Raw genomic sequence first — 25576 nt, forward strand, 5'->3', positions numbered from 1 at the left:
AGCCTGTGGATATGAGAATGATGCTTTCTGTTTTTGTCCATATTCATGTACTTCCTTTCTAGAGTGGGAGGTAGATAAGTGAGAAGGAAGACAGGTATGAAATTGTATTTAGTGAATAAGAAGGAATGTTTGATGGGTATGTATGACTACATCCCAAGACTCTAAGATCCAATGGTATTTGATTGCTTATGTTTTATAATCATTATCCGTTCTATTAGTGTGGATAATATATTAACTATGGGGTTTCTTTTCCCCCTCAACTGTGTGAAGAAAGAATTTCTACTTGGTTATCATTACCTTTGGGAAAGTGAATTCTCTGGGATAAGTGAAAAAGAATGTTATCAGACTATTTACTAACTGTTGCTTTCGTCTTCTGCTTTCCTCTCCTTATCTTTCTTTTTCCTCTCTATAGTCTAAGCCTCCAAATATAGCTCAGGGAATCTGGGAGTGTGGCAGGGACAGACCGTAGAGAAAGCATGATTAACACCCTTGAAGGATAGCAGGATGGACCCCTGGGGACCCTGTGCTTGAAGTAGTATTCATTCAGACAGATTATTGAGTATTTGTTTCAACCGTCCCATGTTACAGATATAGAAACTGCTTACTTACCCAAGAGCACATAAGTAGCTGGTAGCAGAACTGGCATAGAATCCATGTTTCCTAACTCTCTGTACAGTAATTATCCTTTAAATCCCAGTGGGAGTATCATCCTTTGGTTTGAATTTGAGTTGTTATTAAATAAGCAAATCTTGTGGGTCCAAGTGTTTGGCCAGGTTGCTTCATGTTTTCTTTCCCTTCCCCTTTGTAACGAGGTGATTAAGTGACTTCTCAATGAATCGGTCTGCCGATTTGCATTTGTATTCAGCTTTCCTATTAGAAATGTGTATCTTTTCTAGCAGAGGGAATATAGTAAATTAACAGCACAGATTCTAGAACCAGACTGCTGAGTTTGAATCCTAACTTCATCACTTACTAATAGCATGAAGTTGAGCGAAATAAGTTTGGTGTGCCTCAGTTTTCCTATCCGTAAAACAGGGAAGGTAATGACAATTTTCTCATGGGATTGAGGATTAAATTAGATGATTCGTATACAATGCCAGGCACATAATAGCTAACATATATTACAAATGTACCATCATTATATCATATATCTGCAATAAAAATTCATCACCATATATTTATCTCCAAGGAATAAATGAGTAATAGATACAGTCACATGAACTGACATCACCACTGGTGCAATGTTAAGTAGAAACAACTCTTTGATGCTTGGTAGATTATTTTTTGTTTAAAGGTTTGGAAAAACCCAGTGTTTCTAGTGGGGTGGATAGATAACTACATAAGGACTTTTTTTCTGAATCAGCACCATACTGGAAAATAGTACTATTTCTGTGTAAGGAAATCTTATAAAATTAAGTGTTAGCAAAGGCTCAATTATATACCCATTGTTGGACTATTAAGAAAATTTTAGAAAGAAAAATTACATGACATACTAATCTCCCTGACTGGCTTAGTTTCACTTTTACATATCCTCTGCATTCTTTACCCATATTTGTGCATATTTTGCAGAGTTTTTCATACAGAAACTGAAATTCATTTTCACTTTATATTGCAAGTACTTTTGCTTCCTGTATAGTCATCATAGGTTCGCTCTGAATGTTATAACGTGTCTTATTTTATGGGATGTATCACATTTTACTGAACACGTTTGCCTATTCATGAAGTTAAGATTGTTTCCAAGCTTTTGATATTGTAAGAGAAACCTCTGGAGGGAATCCCTTGTTTGGGAGCTTCTCTACTTTTCCACTGAAGAATGGAAGCTCGGGGCCAGCCACCTTGGTTTATTTCCCCCCCCCGCCGCCCCCAATCCCCCTTCATTTTTTCATTCCTGCTTTTCTCTTCAGAAAACAAGCTCCAACTCCCTACTAAAGTTATTGGTTTGTACGAAAGTCTTTATCTTTCATCACAGATCTTTGCACAAATTCCGATTGTGTGTGCAACACACATGCCCTAAGGCATGTGCTGTAAATCTCCTGCTTCTGCCTTGGTGGGCAGAGTGAGGAAGTGTGGAGGCCCCATTCAGCACTATTAAAAACCAGAAGCTACAGTGGAACTGAACGATCTGGCAGGGCCAATGCCACCTTGTTTCATAAATCTGAGTCACTCCCGGTTTGATGCTGTTGATAAGATGCTTTGAAAGGGACATCCTTGTGAATAACAAGAGAGAGAGTTAGATTTTGTGAGGTGTTAATAGGTGTTTGTGCCCCTACCCCTTTCCCCCCTTTTTTTAAACCCTGAGGTTTTAGTGCAGTGCTGAAGTCTTCTGAGTGCTTAAGCAGTCAAAAGAATACATCAGGATGGAGAGACTATTCCCATTAGTTCTTTTGGCCAAATTAAGGTAAAATGCCCTTTAAATAGAGGCTAATTCTCTGACAGATAATTAGCTTGTCTTTCTTGATGAAGTATGTGAATTGGGTTGAGTTTATTATAATTAATCTTGCATATTATGTAAAAATGCATTTGTCTGGCCTTATTAGGTGAATCTCTTCATTCCTACCTTAAGGGTGGCTTGGAACCTTCACCCTCGCTCCATTGAGAATTGACTGAATTAGATGAATGGCAGGGTGATGGGCAGCTCTTGGTTATAAAGGTTGGGAGAAGCTGAAGGTGGGGCACCAGTATTCGAAGAGACAGAGCTTGCCTATTAATATCTGCACCTTTTAAAAAAAAAAGACACTTTGATGATGTTTTGGGTCCTGAGAATCAGCTGCTACAAAGCTACCTAAATAATTACCTTGAAATCAATCTCCTGCTCATGACATTCTTCTGGATTTACAATGTGGAGCATTTTCCAGGAAGTGAAGAGTTGGGTGATTGGCAGGTACACTTGCTGGTGTCTGGGCAGTGATGCTGGGAGGTGGCCTGAGGGAGAGCAGAGGGGCTACTCGGTGACTTCATGAGTCAAAACTCCTCCCTACAGTTCTTCCTCCCCACTCTCCAGCCATTCAGAGTTCCTTGAGACTCCCCCATCTGGCTGCTTTCAGGACTTCTTTTCCCATTGAAAGTTATTGTCCGTGGTTACTTGGTTTTGCCAGTATCAAAATGTGCGTTGGGGAGATGGAATTTGGGAATGAAAGAGCACACTGTGGATAGTTCATCCAAGAGCCTCTCTCCTCCAAGTTGAAATGTTTCTTTTCCGGAGAAGAGAATGGCTATTTGCTGTTCTGTGGGAGCTGCCTGGCACACAGCTTAGAGCACCTTAGAGTTTAGGCCTTGGTCACGGCCTCTACACGTGTGTGCGCATGTGCACGCACACACATTTTAGGGAACATTTGTAAAATGGGCACTGAGCATTAACTCATTTAATGAAGATAATAGTAGTCACCTCTGTCTGCAGCCGCTACCCAATATAGTAGCCATGAGTCAACATGGGGCTTGAAATGAGATGAGTCCAAACTGAGGTGTGCTATATATGTAAGATACATACTGGATTTCAAAGACTTTGTACAAAGAAGAATGTAAGATATTGCATTGATAATTGTTTTACTATTGATTACATATTGGAATGATGCTATTTTAGACAGGTTGAGCTAAGTAAAATATAAAAGTAATGTTAATTCTACCAGTTTCTTTTTCCTTTTTAAAGTGCAGCTATGAGAAAAAGATTTGTTACGTCGTAACTGGCATCATACTTCTCTTGAACGGTGCTGGTCTCAGTATACTAATAACAGTATTATTAGCTCTACTTTTTAGATGAGGAAACTGAGGCTCAGAGAGGTTAAGTAAATTCCCAGTCACACAGCAGAAAGTCAAACTCAGGCCAGTCTCACTGAAAAGCCGATGTTCTCCCCCAGGACAGAACTGTTGTGTGATGCAGAATTTGTCTGGCTTTTGCCCTTGGTGGTTCCTGGGAGGTAACCTCTAGTTACACCTGAGCTTATGCTACTGTGAGATGATTTAGAACAGGGGTAGGTCATCAGAAAGACCGACCATGTGATTAGAGGGTGGGGGCTTTGTATTAGTCTGAGCTCCTCCTGGGAAGAAAGGGGGGCTGGAGATTGAGTTCAGTCACGTGACCAGTGGCTCAATCAATCATATCTACGTAATTAAGCTGCAATAAAAACTCAACACCAGGAATTCCTTAGTGGCGCAGTGGTTAAGAATCTGCCTGCCAATGCAGGGGACACAGGTTCGAGCCCTGATCCAGGAAGATCCCACATGCCGTGGACCAACTAAGCCCATGCACCACAACTACTGATCCTGGGCCATGAGCCACAACTACTGAAGTCCACGTGCTGCAACTACTGAAGCTCATGCGCCTAGAGCCCGTGCTTCACAACAAGAGAAGCCACTACAATGAGAAGCCCGCGCACCGCAATGAAGAGTAGCCCCCACTCGCCACAACTAGAGAAAGCCCACGCTTAGCAACAGACCCAACGCAGCCAAAAATAAATCAATTAATTAAAAACAAACAAACAAACAAAAAACTTAACACTAGGGCTGGGTTCAGCTTTTTGATTAATGAACACAACCGTGAGCTGAAAGGGTGATGAGTCCGTAGGACACAGAATCTCCTGGTTCAGGACCCTCCCAGATCTTGCTCTGTGTGTCTCTTCATTTGCCTGGTCCCGATTTGTATCCTTTATAATAAAACCGTAATAGCAAGGAGAGCTCTGCAAGTCATTCTAGTGAACTAGCCAACCTGAGGGGGATGTGGGAATCCCAGAATTTTCAGCCAATTGGTCAGAAGTACGGGTCGCCTGGGAACCCCTGGACTTGTGGCTGGCGTCAGAAGTGAGGACAGTCTTGCTGGGGACCATGCCCTTAACTTGTGGAGTCTGTGCTGACTCTGTGTTGTTATGGTCAGGGTTGCACGGCAGTTTTGCAAGAATAGACTGCCTTCCAGCGAGATGTTTGTTTTAGGGGCATGGTGTTTGGGAAAGCAAAGTACTGTATGTAGCTTAACTTGCTTGTTTCTCTACCCCCACATCCTGGGTGACAATGGCCAGTTATGCTCTAGACTTGTAAAATGATTCAGTCTTCCAGTAACTGCTTTTGCCCACTAGGCTTAGCCCGGAGACAGGGTAGCCTCTGACACCATCACGCCCAGAACCTTCCAGGCTGCAACTCTTGGGGTCCTCTCTGCTTCTTCATCTCCCAGACGACACCACATGAGAGGTGGTGACATACATATGTTACATACACTTTGGTACCAGAGATTCTTAAATATTGGTGTTGGGATTAAGTTCCTTATAGGAAACTGTTGTAGGGTGACAGGACGGGTAAGGAGTGGTTGTTTTTTTAAGTAGTTTGCAATGTCTAGAATCACACTTTTGTCGTACGTGTCCTATTACATCTGCTAAACACTGTGTCCAGATCAACTGTTGTCTTTTCTTCGGGGGCTTTTGTTTGGATTTTTAAACCATCACCCCATGTGTTTTTCTTTTTTGGTTTGTTTTCTCCTTCCCACTTAAAATAGACACTCTGTCTTCCCTGTGGTCCAGTAGCCATTACCCTTCTGTTCCTGCTCCGGTCTGGCTCTTTTCCTGCCAGGCCCTCTTAGGTCACCAGCTCCTAGAAAGTGGACTCCTACGAGGGCATCCTGGGGCTGCCCAGGAAGGCATATTTCTAAGAAGAGACAAACTTAAGCGGTGTAGTTATGGCATAGGGAGATTCCTTTACCAATGAAAACCAGGAATGAAACAAAAAGGGTTCTAGAGTTGGAAAAGAGGTCTTTTGAAATGCCCAAGATGACTTGATTTCTACCTACTTGGGCCACAGCTCTGGGCACTTTGCATACTGCCATTGTGCCAGGCTTGCTCTTGTTCACTAAAAAATTATTCACAACCTAAAAGTTGAGAGTTATGTTTTATTCGGTGGGAATTTTTAGGACTTCGAGCCCGGGAGGCAACATCTCAAGTAACCCTGAGAGAACTGCTCCTAGGAAGTATGTGTGGGCAACGTCGTGGGGGCGGGGAGCCAGGTTATGTAGAAGTTTTGCAACAAAGGGCTGGTAGTCCAAACGTCAAAAGATTATTATTAGTTAAGGAAAACCAGCTATCCCAAGTTAAGGAATTTAGCGCCTTTCTATGTATGGGAAGGTGCAAGAGTCTGGGCTCACTGAAATCATTCCTTTCATATGCACCTCAGCTCTCTGGGGCCAGGATCCTGTGTTTTCACATCCTGAGTTCCCTCAGGGCTCACCGGCTCATGTTGGAGGGCTGCAATCACTGATGACTGTGACATCCTTTGTTTACTGACATGGCAGGCAATATTCCATTTCTCACTCTCCAGAACTGTTTGGCTTTAAGGTTGGGGACAGTTACCTCTTAGGTAACTGCCACTCTCAGTAACTGTGGGAGGTAAGTCCCAGTTTCTAAGAAGGATAGAATGGGTTTATCAGAACCAACCAAAGAGGGACAGAAAACTGGGCATTCTCTTCTGACACTGTGTCTCTGAGCATCTCACCTTCCGGAGGACCAGAGGCTCTGATGCCCCTTGTCTGTCTTTCAAGAACACCCATAATGTTACCCCTGTGGGAGAGCAAGGGCTGTAACCATCTTTTTTAGAGAAGAGGGAAACTCCTGTGTCTGAAGAAAAAGTTCTTAAGATACAATTGTGTTTTAAAATGGACTCCAAGTTAAGTAACTTGCCCGAAGGTGCACGGTTAGAGGAAGGGATAGGAGGACCCCAGAATTCCTGATTTTAGAACCAGCCTTGTGTCCCTTCAACAAGAGGCAGAAGAAATGGACCTGGGGGTGTTGAATTCACACTGTGTGAATCATCTATCTGTTACCGCTCACCTTGTCTCAGTGGGCCGGCCAGCTAGCTGGGAGGGGGCCCAACCAGATCTTGCGTTTTGTACTCTCAGTACTGTCACCCCAGCCCACATTTAATGCTTAATAAATGTGTGTGGAAATGGACTGGGGGTCCCTCCCACTGTTCCCTGACATCTCGCAGACTGATTTCTCCCTACTAAGCCTCCTTTTCTTGTTCATGGCTCTTTCCATCCATTCATCGCTTATATAGAATGTCCAAGGAGGAGGCATGGAGAGGGGAGAAAAGGTTAAAAGCCCACCAGGAAAAAAAAAAAAAGCCCACCAGGTATGAATTGTCTTAGACCCCAGCCATCCTCGGGCACGGCTATTTGTCAGTCCTGCAGGCTGCCTCTTCTCCATGAGCCTTTCCAGCCCTCCTCCCCAGCCTTGGGAGTGACAGGATTTCTGTGTCCTCACGCTAAACTCACCTGGCTGGCCCTGCACCTGTCCTACACAAGTCACAGTGGGATGGCATCATTTCAGGTATTCTATTTTTTTTTAATTTATTTTATTCAAGTATAGTTGATTCACAATGTGTTAATTTCTGCTGTACAGGAAAATGATTCCGTTATACATATACATACATTCCTTTTCATATTCTTTTCCATTATGGTTTATCACAGGATATTCAGGGATTCCTAAAATGTGTCTTCTGCCAGGCCTTTTGCTAACTTTCCTCTATTGTTGCTTCATCTCTCCTTCTTTCTCCCATTTGATTGATCTTCAGAAACTATATATTATTTAAAAAAAATTTAATCTTCCAAATTCCTGGCATTATGCTGAGCAACACATAATACATGCTTTACAAGGAACGGGCCCTTTCTCTTCTCATTCCAAAGCTCATTTAATCTAGAAACGTTTAATGAGGCCTACTGTACAAATCAGGTACAGCTGTAGGTCTAAACAGTAGTGAATCCTTACAATTTCTATTAATAGCTACCAGTATTAGCTCATTCAATCCTTGCAATGACTCTTATTATTGCCTGTTGGTACTATTATTAGCCGTACTTTGCAAATGAGGAAGCTTGGGTGCAAGAAGGTGAGGAACTTTGCCGAGATTATTCTGCTGGAAAAGTGTGGAGGCCGCCTGAGCCACAGGGCAGTGGTGCTGTATTTCGTCCAAGACAGATGACAGCCCGTCTTTCTTGGGATCCGCCTTTTAATAATAGCAATAAACAAGCGAAGAAATTAACAAGTGATTTCAGATAAGTGATCAGTGAAGACCACAAAACTTTAAAACGTCATGGTACAATGGTAGAGATCTATGGGAGGGTAGATAAAGGCAAGACCTTTATAAGGTGATCCCGTTTGATCTGAGGTCTGAATCACCTACTTGAGGACCTAGGGGAAGGGAGTTCCAGGAAGAGGGAACAGCACGTGCAAAGGCCCTGAGGTGGGAGGCAGGCCCTCCCGGCCTCACATATCCTACGATGGCTGCTCTCATTCTTGCCATTGTTCATCAATGTCCAGTTTATCCACACTCTGCTGAAGTTATAGAATGCTGGAATTGGGAGAAACTTAGATGAACCAAACCTCTGATTTTCTAGAAGTGGCAAGAGGGGTCGCTAGCACCCAGTATAACTTCAGCGTGGAAAGAAGGGCTGTGTTCCAAGTCCTTACTGTCAGGACTTCTGTCCGCCTGAGCAATATTAGTCATGGCTTCAATGGGATGTGGCTGGGAAGTCTGACGGTGCCAGATGTGGGGTGCATACCAGGTCACCACTCCGTTTCACATGTCCCAGGTTGAACCGACTATTACTTGGCTGGCCTTCCACTTAGCCTTAAGTCTACGTTGACATCATTTCAGGTGTTCTATTTTTTTGACAGTATATATTCTATTCTATTTTGACAGTATATAATCCCAGCTCACCTTCTCAGCGATGTACTGGCCTCCTGGTTGTTTTATCTTCTCCTTCATCCCAGAAGGTGGTCCACTACATGGGGACGCACTAGCTTTTGACCTGATGCAAACTGGTGTATCTCTTAGCACACAGAGGCCTAACCTGGCTTCAGGCTGACCTTTCCCAGCTCAGCCCTCATGCAGGGGTTGGACCTTTGGGCATGGCTGTCTGGGTGAACCCCTGAGCTGGGAGAGCTCACGCCTGCTCTTTCTGGCAGTTTATCCTTAATGCTCAGACTTGCTTAGTATTCTTGCCAAATATAGAATTCAGCTCAGTGACTTGAGGAAGTTGTTGCTATGCCTTTTGTGAACTGAAAACACTGGTTCAGGAAAACAACTCACAGTTTGATGTTGACACTTGATCCTTTCCCCTACCACTTCCTGAATTCCCTACGCCACAGCCCTTTGACCTCCAGATCATATGAAAACACATGGTCGTAAAAGATGTTTGTTTGGACATGGGGGCTTCATTCACAGCGAGTGGAGATGCACACACCATTTTTGGCTAGGCACTTCCATACGCCATAGGGATGGAACCCACCCGGACTTCACTTGTGTGACCTTGCCTTGCTTCCTGCCTTGCTTCCCCTCCTCTTGTCATAGACATTTGTAGATGACCTTTTACGAATGTAACTTCCAGTGGGAATGTTTCACAGTAGAAATATGCTCTCTCTTGAGGCTTGTTCTTGATATTTCTAGAGATTTATTTAATTGGACTCTACTTAAATCCCATTGGGAAACATACTTTTGCTGTGAAGTTGTAATGTGTTTAATTTGGGGTCTAAGATAAATGTTGGTCCTCAGGGGAGGTGGATTGTTAAGCAACAGTTTTCCTTTTGTACAGTGGGCTTGTTTAATGAGTAGCTTTAATGGGCTTTCTTCTGTTTGTTTGTTTAGCAATGCTTCATTACTTAAACTCCTGCACTGCAAAGCAAAGAATGTTTTCCCTCTCTTCAGAGAATTAAACAATAATGGGGACTATCTGCTTGAGCTCTTGGGGAAAATATGGCTTTGTGTTTTATAGCTCTCTCCTCCTGTTAACATTCTTCCCTCTCTAACCTTACAGTATGATCTCATGGATTTTTTTTCCCTTCCCTTAATCCGTCTTGATGGATTAACCAGTGTTGAGCTACTTAGTGAACAGAGGAGGTGAAGCCCTAACATGGTATCGAGTGGCCTCCCAAATACACAGAAGGTCTCCAGCTAAACTGCTTTTCAACCCAGAGAGATGCTGTAGGAAGGGTATAGGTCAATGCTGATCCATAAGGAGAGTATACGTAATGAGGAGGCATGTGTCTTTGGGAGGAAGAAGTGGGCCCCTCTGCTTGCAGCTGACTTGTGGAATGAAGGTTCTGGAAGATTCCATGGGCTTGCTTCTTATGAGCATTCTGTCCCTTAGGCAGCATCCCCATCTTGACCTTGGACGACTTCTGGCTTGACTTTGAGATATGGTACCCACTTGGGTGGGCTCCCAGGGACCAGGTTCTCAGGCAGTCCACAGCTTTGGGTGTGGTTCTTCAAAAGTAAGAATTATAATTTAGCTTTTTAAAAAAGTGAGCTATACTGGGAGTTAAAAGTAGTACTGTGTTAGTCTGCTTGGGCTGCCATGACCAAATGCCATAGACTGGGTAGCTTCAACAACAGACATTTATTTTCTCACAGTTCCGGAGGCTGGAAGTCCAAGATCAGGATGCTAGGATAGTCAGGTTCTGTTGAGGTCTTCCTGGCTTGCAGATGGGTACCTTCTTGCTGTGTCCTCAATGGGAGAGAAAGAGGGAGACAGGCAGACGGACACAGAGAGACAGAGAGAGAGAGAGCAAGCTCTCTGGTGTCTCTTCTTATAAGGGCACTAACCCCTATTAAGAGGACCCCACCCTCATGACCTCATTGAAACCTAATTATCTCTCAAAGGCCCCATCTCCAAATGCCATCACATTAGGGGTTAGGGCTTCAGCATGTGAATTTGGGTGGGGGAGACACAATTCAATCCATAGCAGGTACAAAACATGTATTCTGAGAAAGAAAGGGTATGGATTTTGCCCAGCTTTTGGACTATAGGTAAATTGCACCATCTGCTAGATTAACATTTTTCTGGCTCTCACTTTCTCTTTTCCTTTCAAACTCATATTGATCATGTATTATGGACTTCTGAACATTCAGGAGCTTCCCACTGAACTTAGAATAAAATCCCAACTGCTTAATGGCCCTCAGAGGCCCTCTGCAGACTCTTTTGCCCTCCTCTGGTCACTCCCTCCCCCTCATTCTGCTTCACCACATTCTGTCCCTTTGAGTCATCGCAGGCCTCACGAGTGTCCTGCCTTTGCCCCTAGTGTGATTCTCTCTGCTTCCACTGTTCTCCTGGACCCCCTCCCCTCCACCCCTTTTCCAAACTAGTCAATCCCTTCTTATCCCCAGAGAGGCCGGCCCTAAACCCTGATCTAATCACTCCCTCTCACAGCACCCAGGAACTGGAGGGCACCTCATGGCCCTTATCATCCTTAATCATTACCTTTTTATTTGTGTGTTTGTATGTTGATCATCCATCTCGTCCCATTGGACCCTGACCAGTGGGGAGAGAGGGACAGGGGAGAGGGAAGGGACATCTTCAGCCTGTCACTCGAGTCTCAAAATGTCTGGGAGGGCTTGCTGTCTGATAAAAGAGATTTTAAAAGTGAAGCTTGTGTTCCTATAACTGGTGTGTCTGTTAAGAAAACCCAGAGACCCGAGCTACGTGTTTAGGATGTGTCTTTCTCCCTGGGAGCTGGTTGGCGTGGGCTGACATAGGTAAAGGTTAGACATGGAGCGACCAGAAGGAAATCTGAACCTGCAGATTTTCAGGAACCTGAGGCTTGAACTTGGCTGTCTTTCTATCAGCCCCTCTTTTCCCTCCATATATATCATATCATATTGCCCGTGATTTGATAGGCACACTTCTTAGTGGAAAGCCATAAATTTGCTCTCTTTAAGTGGTAGTTTTGTGAGAGGGAGTGAAGCTCAGTCTCAGGGCCGATGAAGTCCCAGTGAATATGAGGCTCCACGAGGCGGACTGGGAGGATGAAGGGGGCAGCTGGACCCCCAACAATGTCCACGCTGACCAGTCCAGGCTCAGCCTAAGGGAGTGTGGAAGGCTTCTTCAGCCCCTCAGGCTGAGGGAGCGACTTGGACAAGTCATTTATGCCCACCCACTGCTTTCCAGGTGGTGCCTCCCGAAACCTTTTAGAGACAGAATGGGGAGGGTGGGTGTGAAGATGGGGTTTTCTGCACCAAGGGGGGCTCACAGTGTGTGTGGGAGGGCAGGGGGGAGGCTTGACCCCTTTTCCCACCCACACCATCAACTCTTTAAAAATAGGTTTAAAAATATTCTGTGGATTCATTGGACATTTAAGCATCAAATCAAATATATTCCAGGTAGACTCTCCCTCTTGTTTTCTTACCCAAGTGTTTTTTTTTTTTTTTTCCCCCGGTACGTGGGCCTCTGACACTTGTGGCCTCTCCCGTTGCGGGGCACAGGCTCCGGACGCGCGGGCTCAGCAGCCATAGCTCACGGGCCCAGCCGCTCCGCAGCATGTGGGATCTTCCCGGACCGGGGCACGAACCCGTGTCCCCTGCACCAGACTCTCAACCACTGTGCCACCAGGGAAGCCCTCCCCAAGTGTTTTTGAGAGAGGGAGGGGGAGGCCGGGAGGGAGGGCGGAAGAGGAGCAAACACAGGCCGGTTGGCTGTAGAGGACAGGGGCCCAGAGGGTGCTTTTCCTTGAAGTCACAGTGACTTCTGCAGAACCTGAGGGGTTCCTTCCTGGCCGTGGGAACTCTGCCATCTTAACTTTGAAGCCTGCTCTCAGAGAAGTCATCTGCTCATTAAAAGAACACAAAGCTATTTAATTGTTGTCTTTGTGGAAAATTACATGACTGTCATCAGCTGTTGCTTCTGGCAGTGCTTTCTGTTCTAATGTAAATAAATGAGGTAACAGATTTAAAGAAACAGGCTGTATTTACATACTTGCGAAGTATCCTCTCAAACAATCTGCCTGTGTTATTCAAATACACACAAATTAAACTGGTGGTATCCTAAACACTGGTTACCCTTTAAAGCCTTAAAGTACGAATGGTAAGAAGGGGGCAACACAAGTGCACCCCCCTTCAAGGGTAGTAACAAGAATTTGCCTTTTTTTGTGTGCAATTGAGAGCTACTTCAGCAGGCTGAAATTTAATCCCCAGCCCTTTTCTCCACCAATTCGGTAGTGAGGGGACTTATGTGTACCGCAAGCAACTTTGTTTTTTTAAATTGATTTTATTGAAGTGTACTTGATTTACAATGTTTTGTTAATTTCTGCTGTACAGCAAAGTGATTCAGTTATACATATATATACATTCTTTTTCATATTCTTTTCCATTATAGTTTATCACAGGATATTGAATTTAGTTCCCTGTGCTATACAGTAGGACCTTGTTGTTTATTTATTCTTTGTTTAATAGTTTGCATAAGCTAATCCCAAACTCCCAATTCATTCCTTCCTCAACTTCTTTTCCTGTTTGTTTGTTTCTTTGCTTTTGTTTTGCTTTTAAAGTAGCTTTATTGAGCTATCATTTACATACCATAAAATTAGCTCGTTTTATTGAATTATAATTGACATACAGTATTACATTAGTTTCAGGTGTACAACATAGTGATTCAATATTTTTGTACACTACAAAATGATCACTGTGCTAAGTCTAGTTACCATCTATCATCATACAGAGTTATTTCAATAATATTGACTATATTCCCTATGCTGTGCATTTCATCCCCATGACTTATATATTTAAGAGTTGGAAGTTTGTACCTCTTCATCCCCTTCACCTCTTTTGCCTGTCCCCCAACAGAACAAATGAACGAACAAAACAAAACTGAAACAGACTCATTAGATACAGAGAACAAGGTGGGGGTTGCCCGAGTGGAGGGAGCAGAGGCAACTTCCGAGCAGAGGGTGGGGTGGCAGGGACACAAGCAGAATCTTTTAAACTTTGACAAAAACGTGCCAGGGTCAGCGTTTCTTGGAAGGCATACAATTAAAGCTTCATTTTCAATTTTTGTAAATCACAGTTCCTAAGTCATTGGATCTTTCTGATTCGGTTTGCTTTCTTGAGGTGAATATTTAGGCAGGAGTTAAAAAAAAAAATTGTTTCCACTGAGGGTATTACAAAGATTCTAACAGTCAAAGAAGGAAGCAATATATTTTAAGACAGAAGAAATCAGAGCCCCCAAACGAGTTAATAATTGAAAATGGTTGTAGAAGTATGCAGAACCAAAAATTTAGCTGAAAGCATATTGTAAATTATACAAAGATTAGGGAGGAGCAAAAATTATTGTTTTTAATTCTTGGTACATATGATAGTCAAGTATTAGCTTATTTCCAGAATGGCAGATTTTACAGTCTACCGAACTGTTGGGGTAGAAGGGATGGCACGTAATCTGAGGGAAACAAAAATAAGATACCTGAGTTACAATGATGATACAAACGATGTCTATTTCAGGTAAGCATCAATAGCCTAAATTATGATTTTTTGTCCAGCCGAAAATCCAGTGAAAGGGCTGTATTATTAACTCAAAATTTGAGGATATTCTGGTATAAACTTTTGAGGAATTTTCTTTTTTTCTCTCTCAAAACATCACTAAAGACAACTTTGTTAGATTACTATTAAGTATAAGGACAGGAGTAATCTTTAGTCTATTTTGGAAGGACAGTTTTGGGAGGGGCATTCTTGAAGTAATTTCTACCTATGGTTTGTCACTAGGTCAAACAGATACCAGAGAGGTCCTTTAACTTATCTTTTAATTTTTATAAATTATTTCCAAAAGTAGATTGATCACCCATTCATGACCAAGCGATTGATATCTTCCCTACAGCTATTGGTATCAAACATATTAACAAATCACCTATCTTCCTGTGACATATAGCGAAGTCCTGTGTACAGAGGGATTTAAATAAGGTTATTTCTGCACTCTTTCCCCGCTGCCTTCTATATAATAAACTGTCTTCTGTAGTTGGCTTTTAAAGTATATCTGTAGAGAATTTGTATCTCCTAAGAGAGAACAGACAGTAAAAAAAAAAAAAAAATCCATGAAGTAAGGGACTAACATATGAGCAGATATATCTTCCTGGAACACTTAACAATATTTGCACAGATAATCAAAATGTGCTCAATTGAATTCAATATCCTAATTTATTTTTAAAGAGTTTTAAGCTCTATGGTGACTCGTCTATGTTTTTTCACACATTGGACTTTTCACATGTAAGCAATGAAATGATGTGATTTTAGGGATCACAGGGGTACTCCTCTCTGACTCACGGTCCCCACCAGCAACACTGTTGGACTCAGCCTCCTAAGTCTCTCTCTTCCCCGGTAACAAAGTTGTTTCTTTATCCCTTTTTTTCTTACCTTAACACCTGGTGACACAGCACTTTTGACTCATGCTCCCTCTTTGATACAGCCTCCCTTCATTCCCCTTAGGAGAGAATACATGTTCCCTGGGGACACGATCATAGGACAGTTTAGGTGATACCATCTGGTATTAAACTTGAAATCATTCCTACTATGAAATCCCTAGTCATGTCAGTGACCTATGAAGACAATTTCATAGAAAACAAGAGTTAGAAGTAATCTTCGTGGTTCTAGTTTGTATCTCTAATATTTCTCCTGTTAAGGTGGATGATTTTCTTCCCTGAAAATTATGAAACAACTCTGACCGGCCCCATCTTTGGGAGTTTCGACTCTGGAAGCCTGACGTCAGCTCCGGTTTACTCAGGCTTTGTTTCTTCCACAAGGATCCTTGTGAGAATAGAATCTTGGGAGTCTGCTTAGATGGACTCCAGTTTCCATGGAGGGCCCACGAAATAGTATCCATCAGGACCCCTTTTATACCAATATCTTTCCCATTTATAGTGATAATATCTAACTCATGCAGCATTTTATCCATATTAAGGGCCCTGTGAGATAAATACTACTGTTAACTCCACGTTATAGGTGTGGAGATTTGAGGTGCAGAGATGTTAACTAACTTACCAAGGTAACACAGCTAGTTAGTGACGGAAGCCAAGATTCTCAACTCAAGCAGTCTGGCTCCAGATTCTACATTCTTAACCACTATCATCAAGTACCATTTTACTTTAAAAAGCTAATCACCCAATAAGAAACTCTAAACAACAAAAAGGGGCAGTGAATATGCTCGCAGCAAGCTTGTAGAAAAGTTCAACTTGAGTTCCCTTCCACTTTTCTTTGGGTGTTAATGTCATTTGCTGACCTTCAGTGAGAGTTTTCCTTAGATTTCTGAAAAATGCTCACTTTTCAACTTAGCATGAAGCCAAAAAGCTGGTGTGCCAAAGTGCTGGCCATCTTTGGACGATGGAAATCTCTTGCTTATAGATTCTGCATTTGGATGTCGTTCCTTTAATTTGCCATCCAGAGCACTGCTTCTGAATCACATTACAGAGGGCTCTTGTGTTTCTAGGGCTGCAATAGCCAACACAGCTACAGGAGGTGAAATACATCTACAAAGAGAGATTTCCCACTACAACTAGAATCCGTTGCTTCAGTGGGACTGTCACCTCACTGACCTCCCGTTGGAGGAAACTCACCGGTTGCATTTCTATGTGTTTTGCAGGGGTGCTGGGTATTCTTTGTTGTTGCCATTCAGAATCCACATGCTGATCATACTTATTTTGGCAGAGAACCTGGTTTTGAGATAAGGTCTGAAATGTTTGCCCCCAGCACTGTTGCTCATGCCTGGGAAATATTTGCACTGATATCTGGGAGCAGTTGTGTGTCTACAGAGATCACTCAGCCTGGTGGGGACTTGGGGACACAGGGGAGAGGAGGGGAGGGAGGAGAGAAGAGTGATTTTATTGAAAACACTCAATTCTCCTCTGGCAAACCCAGGAATCCAAAGACGTACAGGCTTTCTTGGGAAAGCTAGGACAAAGAAAAAATGAAATCAGATGGGTTTGTTTAAGAAGGATAGGGAGCTGTTGCTTTCTTTATGATAAAAGTATATTATTTAAACTTTAAAACTGCTCAGATACCTTGGTACCTAGTTCTTTTTCAATAAGCTTTTACAAATAAAAACTCTAGAAACATCAGCCTATTATCATTGAGAGTCTTTATATTAAGCAGAATTTATTTTTTCTGGATGATAACCTCACATCTCGAAGCTCTTTTATTCATTCAATTTGTACCTTATTTTTCCCTCCTTTTCTGCCTTCTTTTGAATTTTTATTTTTGAGATATGTTGTGTTAATTACTGATGTATAGCAAAGTGATTCAGTTATACATATATATACATACATTCTTTTTTATATTCTTTTCCATTATGGTTTATCACAGGATACTGAATATAGTTCCCAGTGTGATACAGTAGGACCTTGTTGTTTATCCATTCTGTATATAATCGCTTACATCTGCTAATCCCAACCTCCCACTCCATCCCTCCCTCAACCCCCTCCCCCTTGGCAACCACAAGTCTGTTCTCTATGTCCGTTTCTGTTTCATAGATAGGTTCACTTGTGTCATATTTTAGATTCCACACATAGGTGATATCATATGGTATTTGCCTTAGAATTCTTTTTAGGTCTTTAAAATGGCAGTTTTCCACAGTAGTGAAAATAAGTGCTTCATATGTGCTAGATATCATTTCAAAGTACTTTATTTTTATGAATCAGTTTAATCCTCAAGACTGTAGTGTGAGGTAGGTGTTCCTGTTTTATATGTGGGGAAACGGAGAAGCCAAGAGGTAAGGACCTTGTGCAGGGTCTCAGAGCCAGTATTTGGCAGTGTCGGGATTCAGGCCTGAGCAGCCTGGCCTCAGAATCACTTGCACTGCGCTTAGGGTTCTCACGAACTTCAGAGTCAGCGGATCAGCTGGAGGTGAGGACAATAACAGTGATGACATTGGGGTAATAAGATGTTATTTATCAAATGCCTGATTATATGTTTACATAGGCTTCCTGTACCACAATTCTATGGGTAGGTGATATTAAGTCCACTTTACAGATCAGTAAACAGAGGCTTAATGAGGAAAAGGGATTTATACCAGGTCTTACAAACTCTCATGAGACAGAATCACAGTTGCAACCCGGGTCTGCCTGCCTCTAACCCCTCTCTTAACCACCATGCTACACTGCTTCCACTTCAATTGTTAGTTATCATCTTGTAATGTTCCTATGTAGTAATAACAAATATGAAATAATCAAAACTCCTCATTAAGTGATCAGTCCGTTCGGCTTCTATGATACGTGATGGGGTAGGGTGGAGGGAAAGTAGTTGGAAGGGAGAACCACATTAGCCATCATCTTCCCTTCATCCCTCCCTGGCTTCCAATTCCAAACCTCTAAGGGAAGAAAACAATCCTCCCTACAGACATCTCTCTCAAAACCACCACTGTGAGATTCTACTGGTTCATTTTGCTGTAAGCGCCATCCCCAGAGAGAGTTCTTTAACTGCAGTATCTAGCTGTGCACAACCCTTAATGAGAACTGATGCCGACACTGGTCAGCAGACTGGCAACTGAACAGACTGTTTGTTCATATCCCTCAATGAGGGTTTCCTCGTCTAGTTAATATGTGTGAATTAGAATATTTCCTTTTCTATCCACTCTGCCTCCAAAGATTCGATGAACAGAGTTCCCACGTGGCTTAAACATACAATATACACATAATTTTGCACGTGGGCACCCCCTGGGATTCGGAGTATTTTGTGTCTGTCTGTCTCCAATGCCTTCCCCTCCCCTCCCCTCCCCCATGGGTTTTTTCCCCCCATTAGGCAAATGGAAGGCCCATGCCACCTGTTAGCATTACATCATTGGCTCCCCAGAACACAGTTGCACCAAAGGCCTTAAACAAAGTAGTTCTTCTTGTATTGTTTGCACTCAAAGAGCTGATATCATGCCAACTGATGTCATTGTATGTCTTTGTGTAACTGCTATGGCAACTGGGCAGGTGGGGAGCCTCCAGCTGATGTCATTGGGAAAGGAGGTGTAGAGACAGAATTTTAAAAAGCTGTATGCTGCTTTTTTCTGTGTGTGTGGTTTTCTGGCATGCATTTTTTAAAAACTAGCTGCTTTTAAGACAAATTACAGCTTGAGTACACTAAATAAGAACAGAGAGAAGTTCCCCCCCTCCAATCCACCACGTTAAAGACTTCTTTTGAATCTGTTTTGTTGTTCTGTCCTCTCATCTTATACAGAAAAGTGTAACAACTGTCTTTTTATTCAAAAAACAAAAAGTGAATTAGGTTCCCATTACAGAACCACTGTGGAACTGTTTACTTGGATTTTATGGAGCCAAAGCTGAGCAGATTTTAAAATAACTCTTTAGTCTCTTTCGTGGAGCTTGTGATGGTGACAGCGGGCAATTTCAAATTTTTGTTTAGGTATTCACTAATGAAGTTTTTCTGGTGGTTTCCACTTCTTCTATCTACTTGAAAAATGATCTCTTTGGGTCCAGACAAGCTTTTTGTTTTAATCAATGTTTCATAGCAGAATAATAAGATGTAAGGGCAGAAGTTAATTCTAGAAATCAATTAAAATGAATTTATAGCTGTTGTTTTTCTTTTCCAAAAGCAAAGACAGGTTTTGATACTCACAGGTGGTCATACTATTACCGCCTTTGAATGATCTTTGAATCATGACGGATCTTAATGAAAATATGACTTCCCAAGTTTATACGACTAGTGTGCATGGGCTGTGAACAGCCCTGAGGCTTGGTCTGGGTTACAGCCTGGAGCTTCCTGCTGTGGTTGCCAAAGATGAAACTTGAAACGGAGAAGGACATAGGTTCAGAAACTGGTAGACAGATAGACTTCCTGTATTTATTTCAACACAACCATATCCTGTTCACCCATTATGTTTCCTCCTTTATCTCTTGAAACTATCAAGACAGAAGCAAGGCATCTATCTGGGGGAGGGTGAGGTGGGTCAATGTTGGGTTCTGGTGGCTTTCAGCTTCTAGATCTCCAACTTCCCCCTCTGTTCAAAGGGAAGGCCAGAGTGTATCTAGTTGGTAAGAATTAGAGCTCATTTGGTAGTTAATAATGTCAACTCTGATTTCATAGCCCTTACATGTATATTGTATAATTTGACCTCTGTAATAATCCTTTGGGCTTATCCACAAACATATCTGACAAATATTAAAGGAAAAGTTTAAGCAATAAACTATGATCTATAAATTTCCTGACTTCAGTGTTCTTTTTTGCATGTTTTTTCAACTTTTGATCACATGTAAGGTGAATGTTTTTAAACTGGCTTTTTTCATTTAATATTAAACAGAAACACTGTTTTCATATTCCTTTCACAACTTTTAATGGCTCCATAATATTCCATTGGGTGCACATGTCAACTTTTCCCTTTTAAAAAAATGTTTTTGACCTTTCTAGAAAACTGCTGTAGCGAACATCTTTATGCATCTAGCTGGCTATCTTTGGTCTGATGATTTCCTTAAGATACATTCTCATAAGTGACACTGCATTTGATGAGGGGGAGGTTTGCATACTTTATGTATGTTTCCATTCATTCCAGACTCCCAATCACACCTAAGAGGTATATGCCATTGCCCTCATTTTACAGACAGGGAAATTGAGGCCCAGAGAGAGAAATTAATTTATCCAGGTCACAGATGCAGGAAGTGGTGGAACTGGGATTATAGCCAAGATAACCTGGTTCTTCCAGTGTCCCTGCTTGTAACCACGCTGCTGTATTGGGGGCAAACTTGGCCTTCTGGGTAAGGTGAGCTTACAAAGAGTGCAAGGCACACACACCTACACTGCCCAGGTACAGGCAGAAATTCTACACCCAAGGAAGTCATCTGTGCCTTCCTGGGCTCCCAAAGTGCAAGGTTCTATATAGGCCACTGAGCATATGCCTCTTTGGGGCAGAACAAATTTGCTGCTAATGAAATTGCCTGATGCTTCGTGGAGCTCTTTCCAGGGGAACATGCCCCAGTTTGTATAAAAAGCACATTTCCAAAGTACTGCATGCAGTGATATCCTCCAAAGTTTGTCCTCCGTCTCCAAATGGACTTTCATTTGTATTTTGATTTTATTTTAAAAAATGTAATAAGCAACTAAACACACTCATTCCTAAGGGGAAAGTGATATCTTCTGCCAGCTCTGAAGTTCTAGGGGTAGTCATTCTCACTTTCTGTGTTTTTGTTCCAGGTGGACTTAGCAGTTTTAAGCAGAACCATGAAAACCTCTGTGACAACTCCCTCCAGCTCCAAGAGTGCTGGGAAGTGGGGAGCGGTGCGTCCGCGGCCTCGAGCATGCTACCTCAGTCCATCCCCAGCACCCCCGACATCGAGAATGCAGAGCTGACGCCCATCTTGCCCTTCCTGTTCCTCGGCAACGAACAGGATGCCCAGGACCTGGATGTGATGCAGCGGCTGAACATTGGCTACGTCATCAACGTCACCACTCACCTACCCCTGTACCACTATGAGAAAGGCCTGTTCAACTACAAGCGGCTGCCGGCGACCGACAGCAACAAGCAGAACCTGAGGCAGTACTTTGAAGAGGCTTTTGAGTTCATTGGTAACTATCTCCTACGGGGAAGTCTCATCTTCCGCCTTCCTTTCCTCTCTGGCTTGGGCTTTGATATCAAGTCCAAGATTTATGCCTGTGTTGCAAAAAAAGCTCCACCGAGGTGTTTTTGGGCTCTGCCACCTGGTGCAGCCAAAGTATTCTCCTAAGTCGTAACCCATCAAGTGTATTGGAACCATGGTTATAAAAGAACAATAATTCAACTGGGTTGGGATCCGTTCAACTAGACCTCCACATCCCTCAAGTTCTCAATGAAAAAGTGGCAGGGGTTAGCACTGAGATGTTCTATAACACCATCTCAAAAGAACTGGCAGGAAGTAAGAAATTGGCGGCCAGAGCAGGAACCGTGGGTATGTAGTCTACTGGTGTCCCTAGGCACTTTGCAGGGAGTAAAAAACAGCCGGCCCTCTGTATCCGCGGGTTCCACATCTGCGGATTCAACCAACCACGGATCGAACTCGCGGATACAGAGGGCTGACTTTCCTATGCCATTTTATATAAGGGACTCGAACATCTGTGAATTTTATCCAGGAACTAAACCCCCGCGGGTACCCGAGGCCAGCTGTATTGTGAATATGACATCTCCCTTACTTTGAGTTAAATTTCTTTGCCACTGCTTGAGGCAAAGGTAGTGTTTGCTGAAGGATTGTTTCTGAAGGATCTTTTTCAGAAACATAATGCTGTAGTGAACATCTTTACGCATTACTCAGCACAGAGGAGAGAAAGAACGGGAGTGGAGGGGTGAGGGGGTGGGGGGGAGTAGTTTTTCCCTTCTGTTTGCTTTGCCTCAGTTTTTAAACAATGGGTAGCAAAAAGGCTTGAAGTTGAGTGCTCATGAGATGGTACTAGATTCCCTTAGTTTACCCCAGACTCATTGAAGTAGGAAAGATCGAATTGTATAGCCCATGTAGTTACCAAGGAGAGAAAATTCTAGCAACAGCAGGCTTTAATCTCTAGAAGGAAGCAACGGCCAGCCTAACCCTAATCTTAAACTTTAACTTTCGCTGCTTCTAAGCCTCAAACTGTTGCAAGGCTCAAATTATCACTTGGGGAGTACCTGACACCCAGCAGGTGCTCAACAATTTCTTTTTTTTTTTCCCAAGTGATTCCAACCTTTCTTACCACAAAAGGGTGACCCAGTACTTTTCCTAAATATTGTAGCAGATTGTTAGTGGCCTCTGTCCCAAGAAGAATGCACTCATGTTCAGTGCTCCTTTGTCAGAAAAAAAAAGAAAAACAAAAATAATACCCTTGGATTTAACAACCATTAGGGTGGGTGGGTTTGCTGTAGAATTGGCAGCTCTGGTCACTTAACCCAGGCATTTCCTTGCTAATTGTGCCTTTATTTATTGCAGGACCATAGAATGTTCAATCTGGAAGGAAATTCTGAGTGGTCACTAAAGGGACCAGAGCCTAATGCTCTTGACTGTGAGGCCAGGAGCCTTTTGGGAACACAGTGTTTACAAGGCTCTATTGGTTCTCAATGGGCAATGATTGTGGATGCAAAGATACCTTAGATTTTTTATTAGTGATATGTGAATCAAACCTTGAGTCCCAAGGAAGAAAAGTTTGTCACCAAGTAGATGAGGAACTTCCTGGTTGATATATGATGTTATGAGTGCAATTTTATCTGAGTTAATTCCAGTTGGGGGAAGTTAAGAAATTGTTTTTCGGGCTTCCCTGGTGGCGCAGTGGTTGAGAGTCCGCCTGCCGATGCAGGGGACACGGGTTCGTGCCCCGGTCCGGGAAGATCCCACATGTTGCGGAGCGGCTGGGCCCGTGAGCCATGGCCGCTGAGCCTGTGCTTCCGGAGCCTGTGCTGCGCAACGGGAGAGGCCACAACAGTGAGAGGCCTGCGTACCACAAAAAAAAAAAAAAAAAGAAATTGTTTTTCTTTTAATGGGTAGCATAAGATATGCTTAGGTTCTAAGAGGATTTTTAGTCAAAGCACCCACATTCCTTATAGATTATTCAGGCTCACCTGGTGTTTTAGAAAGAAAACAAAACAAGTAATAAATAGCATTTAACCTCGAAAACAGTTCCGCATCACACCCTGCACAGGCACAATATTTTATTCTCATTGTTATATATCATTGGATAAACTGAAATCTGATAGTCTTGCTTTAAGGAAAACACAGCTGGTTTTAGAAACATAATAGCATTCACAGAGAGTCTAATATAAACGAAGCAGAGTCTAGGTTTAGGGTTTAACTATGCCAGTTTAGTTATTCCTGAGTCAGGTGATATTATTCGTATATCTCCTGAGCCTGGTTAGTTACAATTATTCCCATTATTCAGATAGGAGGATTGAGGCTCTGGGGAGTTATGTGATTCACACAAGGTCCACCACAAGGTGGAATCATGGTCAAACCTAGCCCTTTGTGGCTCATCTTCTTACCCCCATGCTTCCCCATTTTGAGGTGGAGGTCCTTAAATAGTGTGTGCTGAAGAGGAGAAATTGAAAACAGGAGATACTTTCCTAAAATACAGTTATCTATAGGAAGCAAGCTAAATTGCTGGGTTTTTAAGATGAAAATTTGCACAATGTTTCTTTGCTTAATCTACTAGCGGGTAGCCAGTAGAAGTAGTTTTTGTTAGAACGGGACTCTCCTTACCATCTCCTTTCCTACTCTTCATCTAATTGGTATATTTTCCAGGGATGCTTTCTTTGGGATGCCTTTTAGTTTAGAAGTGTCATTAAGAATCCATTCAGGCAGTGCCCAAGTGCTATTCTCCTGGGCTTTTAATATACCTGAAAACCTTTAAAGTATTGCCTTTTTCAGTTGCTCTGGATTCTGAGCCATTGCTGTTAATTCCTTCATCTTCTGCATCATTGCCATGTTGGAAAGGCATGTGTAGATGCAGAGGGGGTTGGACAGTTCAGATGTAGGTGACACCCTATGCCTGAGAACTGCAAGTCTTTAACTTTGCAACAATAGGGTTTGCTAGTGAGAAGCTGAATGTAGTAACTTTCTAGTTGAGTTTTGTTCCTTTAACCCTCTTCAGAGTTTCCTAAGATTGAAACTCTTATCCATTTAGTACCAGTTTCTGCACAGAGCATTTCTATAGTATAAAACAAGAAATGCTTTTTCTCTGTCACAGGTAGGAGAGACATTGTTAATAACACTAGTTTTGACAAGTGACACAACATGGCGATAGAAATTAACATCTTGAATCAGAGGGGTCTACTTAACCAGTAGCTTGTTTGACATTTAGGCTAGTTGTGTTGTGGCTCCATCCTTAGTTGGCCACCGTCACCTGTGAAGTCAGCTATTATTGTGAATGACTCCTTTACCTAGCCTTCTCTTTAAACGTAGAAATGTAGCTTCTTATTCATACTAATATTACTTGTAGTCAGTTCTGGAGGTTGTGACATAAACATACACAATTAACTAGTAAACTATACTTAGGTTCAAAGCCATTTTGATGTCTTCTCTCTCTACAGAATATGGCATTGTCAAGTCTAGAGAAACGTTAACCTCTCTCCCTCCATCTCTCTTTCTCCTTCTCTGCACCTCTTGCCTTTCTCCCTTGTTCCAGAGGAAGCTCACCAGTGTGGGAAGGGGCTGCTCATCCACTGCCAGGCTGGGGTGTCCCGCTCTGCCACCATTGTCATCGCTTACTTGATGAAGCATACGCGGATGACCATGACTGATGCTTATAAATTTGTCAAAGGCAAACGACCAATTATTTCCCCAAACCTTAACTTCATGGGGCAGTTGCTGGAGTTTGAGGAAGACCTAAACAACGGTGTGACACCACGAATCCTTACGCCAAAGCTGATGGGTGTGGAGACGGTTGTGTGACAATAGTCTGGCTGGAAAGGATGACTGTTCTCCATTAGGAGACGAAGAGGAAGGAGGATGGATTCTTTCTTTTCTTTTTTTCTGTCTTTTTTTTTTTTTTAGATGGGGTAAAGTTTGTAAATGGAAACAAACTTGTTTAAAACTTTTTATTTTTAACAAGTGTGAGAAGAATTTAACTTTTGATGCCGTTGAGATTTACTTCCCGCCAACTGACAAAGCAGGGAGGCTAAAGACGTAATTTTTTTAAGTCAACAATAAAAATGTAACAAAATTTGTTTCTTCCCCTTTTCCTTTTAAGCTATTTGTAGAGTTTACGATTAACTAGTCTGTGCAGGTTCATAGACCGAAGATACTACACTTTAAACCAATTAAAAACAACCCAAAGTACGTAGAAAAGACGTTGAATCATGAAGACCTGGGATCTGCCTGGGCTGTCCTTACGAAAACAAAAAACCCAACCAAACCAAGCCCTGCTGTGCTCACTG

General features: G+C 42.5%; 1 protein-coding gene across 3 annotated transcripts in view; it reads left to right on the forward strand.

Annotated features, from left to right (window-relative positions):
- Positions 1-25362, forward strand: part of DUSP10 (dual specificity phosphatase 10) — a 39833-nt gene extending 14471 nt beyond the window's left edge. For all 3 annotated transcript variants that reach the window (XM_067729705.1, XM_067729706.1, XM_067729704.1), the window contains exons 3-4: positions 20905-21276; positions 24826-25362. In XM_067729705.1, the coding sequence (XP_067585806.1) occupies positions 20905-21276; positions 24826-25091 (638 nt within the window). In that variant the 3' untranslated portion in view covers positions 25092-25362. The remainder of the gene's footprint in view (positions 1-20904; positions 21277-24825) is intronic.
- The last annotated feature ends 214 nt before the right edge of the window (positions 25363-25576 follow it).

The sequence above is a fragment of the Pseudorca crassidens genome, chromosome 2 (assembly GCF_039906515.1).
Source record: "Pseudorca crassidens isolate mPseCra1 chromosome 2, mPseCra1.hap1, whole genome shotgun sequence".
Lineage (NCBI taxonomy): Eukaryota > Metazoa > Chordata > Mammalia > Artiodactyla > Delphinidae > Pseudorca > Pseudorca crassidens.